At 45.2% G+C, this 8,810-nt stretch overlaps 1 protein-coding gene across 3 annotated transcripts in view; it reads left to right on the top strand.

Annotated features, from left to right (window-relative positions):
- The window catches only part of LOC118302698 (thrombospondin type-1 domain-containing protein 4-like), a 50,658-nt gene that overhangs the window by 5,259 nt on the left and 36,589 nt on the right, over window positions 1-8,810 (top strand). For all 3 annotated transcript variants that reach the window (XM_035629056.2, XM_047331381.1, XM_035629057.2), the window contains 6 exons: window positions 53-107; window positions 341-410; window positions 1,636-1,955; window positions 3,979-4,402; window positions 5,574-5,676; window positions 7,902-8,038. In XM_035629056.2, coding sequence (XP_035484949.2) covers window positions 79-107; window positions 341-410; window positions 1,636-1,955; window positions 3,979-4,402; window positions 5,574-5,676; window positions 7,902-8,038 — 1,083 coding nt within the window. In that variant the 5' untranslated portion in view covers window positions 53-78. The remainder of the gene's footprint in view (window positions 1-52; window positions 108-340; window positions 411-1,635; window positions 1,956-3,978; window positions 4,403-5,573; window positions 5,677-7,901; window positions 8,039-8,810) is intronic.

Here is an 8,810-nt window from a genome sequence, read left to right as displayed (position 1 = left end):
GCCAGTGTCACTCAGGTGCGTGCTAATGTAAACTTCTGTCTCTACACCTAAGCGTCCATTTCTGAGAATCCAGGAGCGATGCAGCGAGCCTGTGTCTGGATCGTCAGGTAACGTCTGAGTGACTTTCTCGATTATGGATCGCATATCTTTGTATTTAAATATGCATGGATGTCTGCGTTCCTATCTTTTTTTTTTGTGGCATTGGCTCATTCTGAGACTGTCTATTAATGCCCCAATTTCCTCAACAGAAACGTGTTTGACAGCATCTGAACGTTTTCTTGTCCAGAAAACCCTTCAAAAGTGGCATTTTGTTAAAACTGCTTTTGCGCTTTGTCCGTAGACTTTCTGTGCCGCTGCTGTTGCTTCGGTCCGACCCCCTGGACTGCCAACGCACCACAGACCACAGGAAGGTGAGCAGCGGTCGTGCAGCAGGTGCTACTGGCAAAAAGAAAATGAAATTGTGTTTAAACGTGTGTGTTCTGTGTTTGACACCTGCCCTCTCGCGATAGTAGACCTGCACGACATATTTCCTGTACTTTTCTTTTACGTTATCAGCCTAAACACATAATTGGAGCACAGGTGAGGAAAACACTCGTCTCCAAAGATGATTCTGTCTTGTAAGCATAGCCAAATGCCATCTGAGGCTTGAGACTGAATATTCTCAGGGGGAAACCTGACCGGGGTGCTAATCTGTTAAACTGCAATGACAGGGAGTGAAATCTTCTGTTGATTGCAGCGAGACGGCTGATGTCAGCGAACCACCTCTTGAACTCCGGAGTCACAGGGACTACATGCATGCAAACTGGCGGGTGCACCGAGTGCACGAAGCCCACCGGCAGCCCGACTATGTAGCAGTCAGTATGTAGGGGCTCGGTGCGAGTCAGCTCCATGTGTTTCCACCGGGAGTCCAGCTGTGTGACCTATGGCTGACTCGGGGGACGACAGTGGCGTCGAGTTACAAAGGCTGAAGCCGGGGGTAGAGGAGGTGGAGGGAGGTCTGGGGTCTCTCTGAATAGCTGCACGGGCTGATTGACAGCAGAAGAGCTTCCTGCCAACTCTCCCTACTGCTTCTGTATTCTCTTTCCATCCGCTCAAAGTCAAAGCCAGCTGAACTTTTACTACGGCCATGTGTTTGCCCAGAGAGGTTGCCGTGAATGGAGACAAAGTGCTCCTTAAAAGAGCAGGATTTCCACGCGGCTCCACGGACAAAGCCGGCTTGGCACAGGACCCCCGCTGGCAGGTTCCTCAAACAGAGAGTGCAGTGATCACAGCTAATACGTCCCTGGCAGAGCTACACAGGGGGACAGAGTCAACAGAGAAAATGCAGGTAGCCAATGGGGGGGGAGAGGCCGCTAATAGACACCCACTAATCAGCCAAATCAGGGCTTCAGGACCGTGAACAGAGGTCTGTTTCATGAACAGTGCTAGGAGGTAGAGGAGCACGATAGTCATGTTGATGAGATGAGGTCTCTGACTTGAGTGACTGGCTTTTAAACAAGGCCATGATCCGAGAAGATTCAAATCTTGTCCATGGAGGCTTTCCAGCAATCTTTGGCATCCGCATTTCGTGGCATTCTCCTGTTTCTCTGCCCTTGTGGTGTCAGTAATTGTAGCTTTTTTTTTGTACCCCCGCAGGTTCATCAGAGGGCAGAGCCCCAACAGGAGTTCAAGGCCGAGCATGGGGAGATCCGGGGCTCCTGGGGTGCCTGGGGGTCCTGGTCCACCTGCTCTAGGACCTGCGGAAAAGGGGTACAGGAGCAGAGCAGGCCCTGCCTGCCCGTTTACACTCCATCCCAGTTTCCGTCCAGAACAGCCGACGGTCGTCCGCGGCAACCAGCAGGCCACGTCATCTCAGCCTTGCAGCCGACGGTCTCTCTGCACCGTGCCACAGGCAGGCCGTCGAACGGCAGCAGTCGCGGTGAGCTGAGGAAAGAGGCCCGACCAGGTGGACGAAGGTATCACACGTGGTGACGGGTTTGGTCCTGACTGCATGACAAATAAGAGTGGAAATGACTGTGCTATCAACTAAAAACCTTGTGTCAAGATATAAATATGTCAACAAAAAGGAAAAACACACAAATGCGGGTGACTTCATACAGGGCACAAGGAGTCCCTGTTATGGTCTGAAATGATATTGTGTTATGAAAACTATGTGATTCGGAAGAATGGCGATGCACAGACCTGAATTTGTGTCAGGGAGTGTGTCAGCATAATAATGGCCAAACCCAACTGACGTTAGGGCATCACCATGGAAAATGACCCAGGTCTGACAGTCGCTGGTTTTATCCTAAACACAAGGATAATGAGAAAAGTTTCCCTTCTTTCATGACGCTGTAAACGTGGTGAATTGAAAGAAGACTGCTGTTTGAGTTGTTTGTTTCATTTCAGCGTAACACTTTGGCTCTCGACCTCTGAATTATAACACCCGTCCTCCGCCGTCTGCTCGCTGTTCATGAACACACCCATCCTCTTTCTACCAAACTGGGGATAAAGAGACAGACTAGAGTGATGTCCAGCGGTTTCAGGTTCACCTTCATTCATGACATGAAAAAAACGCTGACTTGACCTACGATTGGTCGTATAAGTCCTAAGTGTAATCTTCCGTGTCTCGTGACCAAGTTGCAGCAAGGATGTGTGACTAATCTGACACATTCATCATCTGGGACGACAACAAGTTTGAGCTTGACCCTGTCCTAAGATGTTCTGACAGAGGCCCAACCAGTGGCGTTTCTAGCTTGTGTGGCGCCCTTGGCGAACACCGACTGAAGTTGTAGGATATAGATACAAATAAATGACTTCCTGTACAAATTCAATTATAACACATTGCTGACAAAACACAAATAAAACAAAATAAAACAAATCCTTTATCACACGAAATTGAACAACACACTACTACTGCACACAGTTGACCTGTCATCTAAATCCTGACCTTTCTTGATGCAAAGTCATCAATCACATCATTGGATCGAGTGTGGCCGTCAGCAGCGAGGAGTTGGCTGCTGTAGTGAATTTGCAGTTCAGGTTTCAGTCTGACTGTTAAGAAACGCTGTTGTGAAGGAGAAGTTTCTGTGTGTTATGTGCCGCTGTTGATGACGTGAAAAGGAGTTGGTCACCGGAAAAATTGCGAGCGCTGTGTGCCGCCCCCGGCCGAATGCCGCCCTGGCACAACATCTGACTGCCGCTCCACGCTGCCTCCTCCTTAAAGTTGTGACCCATCTGTAGCTTCCCCCACAACATCACCTGTTAAACACTGGGATACCCTCATTTCTTGTTATGATCTGGGGAAAATCATCATCATCATCTTGTTTAACCTCAGAGTTACATGGAGATGCACTGAAGAGATTTCAGTTTTTAGCAACATTGTATTGCAATTAAGTTCACCATTGGGATGTTCAGTGAAGAATAGTCAGCAGCTCTTGTCTTCGTTTACATCTCCAAGTCCTTACAGAGCCTGTACGGCTGCGCTGCATGCTGAGCAGCCCGGTCTAAAAGTGCCTCTCTGGAGCCATCGGACTGCCCTCCCGTGGAAAGCCAGTCTTTTATGGCTGCAGTCAAAGGCCCCGCTTGTGCTTGGCAGCTTTGTGACCTCCTTCCTGTTGTGCTTGCCTTTAAACAAACAGCGCTGACAGCTGAGTAATGGGGGTTGTTTGAGTTGGAATCCAAGGAGCCAAATATCGACAAAAGCGCCCAGATTTCGGCTACTGGGATCCCGGTCCTTCCAAAAAGTTCCTGTTCGGATGAGGCTCCTATACAGCGTCCTCATTCAACGAGGACATAAAGCTAAAATGTTCCTAACAGAAGGGGAAATGAATCCAAATAGGCTGCATGGCCTCTAATGTTACCGTCTGTTGTTGATTTTAAGAGGGTACTGTAAGAAGAAAGGTAATCATTTCATTCTGTTCTAGTCAGCAGGAACATGTGACCATTAGTACACTGTCTCTGGTTAACTTGTGGATCTCCTCTTGTTTGTGTCTACAGGAGGCTCGGTCCCATCATCCCGGGGAGGTATGGCTACGGGAGAGCTCCGCACGTTGCCCCTCTGCAGACGGACGCAGGCCCCGGATCGGGGGCGGCTCGCCCCCACAGACGGAGACGCTCGGCAGCTGCCCACCACCCCGCAGCCGGAGGCCACGGTGGCCACCAGTCGAACAACCCGGACCCTCCTTACAACCACCACCGCTACAGCGTTCCGTTCATGCAGCCCAGGGCACAGCAGCCCACAAGTAACCAAGTCTGGGCCCCCCTCTACCAGCCTGGATCGGCCAACAAGGCTGAGGAGCGGGAGCCACAGTCAGGCAGCCAGACGTCTGGGCCCCAGCAGCACCACGAGAGACCCTATGACCCTTTACCTACGTCTTCCTGCACGGGGGAGCATGCTCACTACAGGATCTGCAACAGCAATGTATGCAACATTTTCTTATCATAAATGTGTTGGCCAGTAAGGGGCATTTCAAGGATTTTGTTAGGTCCAGTCACATAATTGGTCAGGCTCATTCCTGTCAATTTTTTGCTGTTGATCATTTGGTGGTAGAAATTGCAGGATTTTACACAGTTGTGCTTTAGTTCCATCGCTTAAGCTCCGTTGAAGAAAATTGGAACTGCTATTGTATTTTCTTTTACACTGACTCAATGTAAGAAATGTTAGAAGAAGACATCTACTGTCAGCATGTCATTCCCTTGTCACACTCAGCCAGCTAAAGCCATTTGCTTTGAGATTTAAACCTGGAAAGGATAACTCGAGAAGTGATGAGCGATCAGATATACCAATTCTGGTGATTCCCATTCCTTATGTGCTGATGATATGTGGTCGTCTGTTTGAGTTTCAGTCTTCTGCGCACCCTGCCACGTCGTCAGTGATGTAACTGGGTCCCGATTAAATAAGAACAACACAGGAACTGAATATAAACACATTAACTTTGAGAAAAATATTAGCTAACATGCTTCTCCCTTCATTATAAAACTCAACTGGAGCTGGCAAAGAGCAGAGATTTTCCACAATGTCTTGGATTTAAATATTTCTTACCATTTAAAGCTGTTTAATACTTACACTAAATATTTTCTACTGGCAGCTTTAGTAAGAAAAATGATTGGTAAAGCTTTTGGCTTAGGAAACCTCACCAGTTAAACCCCAGAGGAAATGCACAAGTGTGTGGATGAGCTCTGCTTATCTGATTCACAGAATCCGTCCTGTGCATCGGAATCAATTTAAACAGTGCCTGCCTCTGTATATTGTCTCTGGTGTGCGGTGACACAGATATTTAGGCAAAGTAAAGCAGACCAGGGGCTTGTTTAGACAAAGGAGATACGAAGAGACACGAGGGAGGTTGGGTTTCACTCACGGGCCTTCATAAATACTGGAATCTGACTACTTTTTTGGCAAGAAAAGAATGAGCCACAAGTGGAAGGTTAAAACAGAGAGGGTCGACTCCAGCAGTCAGTCAGTGTCTGCGGAGCGTGACAGTGAGAAATGTGGGCTGCAGTTACAAAAGGATGTACCTGCACTGTTCATGGAAAATTGATGTATATCTGTATGTGTGTGTGTGCGTGTGTGTGTGTGTCTGGTCCATCCTCAGGCCTGTCCTCCATCCAGCAGACACATCAGGGCTGTTCAGTGTTCTTCTTACAACAGCCGACCTTTCATGGGCAGACTGTACGAGTGGGAACCTTTCAATGAGGGTAGGTTTCACCGTTCATATTTATGTAGCCAACTCCACGTATGCACAGTATATGCACATGTGCAGTATATGTATGAGAGACTGTTTTCACATTTGGCAGAGTTTAAAAATTCCTAATTCGTCCATTGAAATGTTGTAATATTCTTCTCTGGATCCGAAATACTTATAGCTGTTGTGACAGCTCACCGTAATGAGGATTAAAACAAAACAAAGAAACTAATTCAATAGTTTTAATGATGAAATAAGCTTTATATTAAAAATGCTTACCTAAGGAGAATATATAAAATGTTCGAGGCTAAATGTCTAATGTCACATGGTGCTATGAGGCTGAACAGTGCTTGCAGAACAGTGATTTAAGTTATGCTTAGCATTTAGTAATTTACATCTTAGTTTTAGGGCTGCAACTAACGATTATTTTCATTATCGATTAATCTGTCGATTATTTTCTCGATTAATCGATTAGTTGATGGTTTATAAAATGGTGAAAAACTACGACTGTGTTTCCCAAAACCCAAGATGATGTTTTGTTTTGTCCACACGCCAAAGATATTTAGTTTACTGTCACAAAGGAGCAAAGAAGCCAGAAAATATTCACATTGAACAAGCTGAAATCAGAGAATCTTGACTTTTTTTAATCGATTATCGAAATAGTTGGCGACTAATTTAGTAATCGATTTCTAATTGATTAATCAATTAACTGTTGCAGCTCTACTTAGTGTGGCACATTGGCATGCTAACCAACCAAGAAACCCACCAGAGCCAATGCGTGGCATTGCTAAAATTAAAAACTCAAGGAAGAGAAAAAAAAGACCCTCAGAATTTAACTGCTGAACGGATGTGTATCCCGATGGGACCTGCACAAAGGTCTGAGAATGGCAGGGTGTAGACCTAAACAGTACTCAACACACACTGTTAATCACATTATCACAGACTTCAACATGTTCAGCTCCCCGACCTATGACCCATATGAGCTGAGGTGTGCTGTGATGTCAGCCCCCGCAGTATGTCACCTGTCTGCAGCCTCGCGGATAAATGTTCATCCACACCAAAACCCTCCGACCTCACTCACTTGGCGTATCCAGGCAACGGTCAAAACACCTCGTGAGATGCCGTTTCTCATAGAACACTAATGGAAATAAGAGTCTCCAAATGAATATCCTGTCAAACAGATGTGTACTGTGAGATCTTTGTCTTTGTTCTGCATTATTGACTGACGGCTAATACAGATGTAAAGATTAAATAACCCCAGGTAAAAGTAGGAGCCCGGATCATTTGACACCCATCTTGAACAGTGTTTAAACACACTCTTGTATATCTGCCTAAGACGTATCTGGCTTTTCAGCTTTTTAGTAGATCTAATTGATTAAGCACCTGAACAAAATGGAAAGTACTGGGATCAGGATCCTTTCACCGCCGCTTTTGTGTGTGTGTGTGTGTGTGTGTGTGTGTGTGTGTGTGTGTGTGTGGGTCATCAAATAAAACCCAATGTATCATTGAGACCAAAGACCTGGTTTCAAACAAATTTAAAACATTTTGAAGATATATTTCACTATTTGTGTCATATTACAGAACTTAGATTGTTTTATTATGAAATTATATTAATTATATAGATATATAGATATTTTGAAGATGTAACCACTAATGTAGGTCATCCTAAGACACATTATACTGTAACTATTGCTATGTTGCCATTCACTGCAGTCTCAGGCAAGTCACAAATTAACTACATATACTGTATTGTTACTGTTAAGTCCAATCAAACATCGTTTTAGTTCTTTGACTGAGTGAAATTAAACTCACAATTTGAATCTGACAGAATACATCTCAAGGCTAAGACTTGAATGGGCCCACATAATAATAATAATAATAATAGTAACATGGTAATTTGATGGCACTCCTTTACCTTTATGTATTTAACAATCTGTGCCCAAACAGTTCTTATTACCACTGTGATCTACAAAATTATTATTCCATTTTCTACATAGCTACTAAATATTGAGTTATTTGTGAAATGACCTGTATTGAGACACAAGGTGTGGAAACGTTTACTCTCTACATGAAGATGATTCAGTTTTATTTTGCGTTGTCTATCATGTCTTTGATTGTCTCTCATGCAGTACCCTTGCCCTTCTGTTTCGTCACTACACGCTGTGAAACTTAACATGTAGTCAGAATGTCTCATATAACAATGATACATATAACAATCTCACAAATCTCCCCCCGCAGTTCCTGGGGATCAACACTGTGAACTCAACTGTCGGGCCATAGGGTACAGGTTCTACGTGCGGCAGTCGGACAGGGTGATTGACGGGACGCCATGTGGACAGAATGATACATCTCTCTGTGTGGCGGGAAAGTGTGCGGTAGGACTTTTTCTTTTCATTTCAAAAAACGATCCAGGAAAGGGTTTTTGTTGTCATGCTCCATATTCATGCAATTGTATGTGTTTACAGTGGGAGCTTTTTCTTTCTTCAGTCCTACTGTTTTAGCTTCGTGGAGGCTGTTAGTGTTCAGGGACTTTTTAAGATACAAGCTCGTCTTCTTTGCGCCCTGTCTATTGTAAGATCCATGGTGTTTGTGAAGTTGACTTGTCGTTGTTGGAACACTGTGGCCGTCGCATTTGAATATTAACCGACACAAGCACAATTAAAAAACAGGACGTTAAGGATGGATCGAGACTTAATTGTCAAACTCAGTGGTGGATTAGTGCTTTCACCCAAATTTGCATCACGAATGCGCACGTGGTGCAACTACTTTCGTTTAACACTTAAATTGGATACTCCATGCGGCAACCTTGCAGTATATTATCAGTATATTATCAGTACACGTTTAACTGACACATCATCGTCACTTGGTTGTGAAAGGTGTATAAGAACTGGACAGTTTGTCTGTAGTTTGACCACAGGATGTTTTGTCTGACGTAGTGATGGTTGTGAGCAGCAGAGGGCACCACAGCATAAGAGTGAGCTGGACTCTGTGCCGTGGAGAGTGAAGTGAAGGTCAGGAGGAAGCTCCCCCCCACACACACACGCACACCCCCACGCCCCCACACCTCCATTGGCCAAAGCTGGAGATCTGGGATCTCAATGTAGCACATACTTGTACTTCTGACCCCACATTTAATACACACCATGA

Source organism: Scophthalmus maximus, chromosome 4 (genome assembly GCF_022379125.1).
Source record: "Scophthalmus maximus strain ysfricsl-2021 chromosome 4, ASM2237912v1, whole genome shotgun sequence".
In the NCBI taxonomy this organism is placed as follows: Eukaryota; Metazoa; Chordata; class Actinopteri; order Pleuronectiformes; family Scophthalmidae; genus Scophthalmus; species Scophthalmus maximus.
The sequence above is the reverse complement of the archived record's forward strand: the minus strand, read 5'-3'. Positions and strand labels throughout refer to the sequence as shown.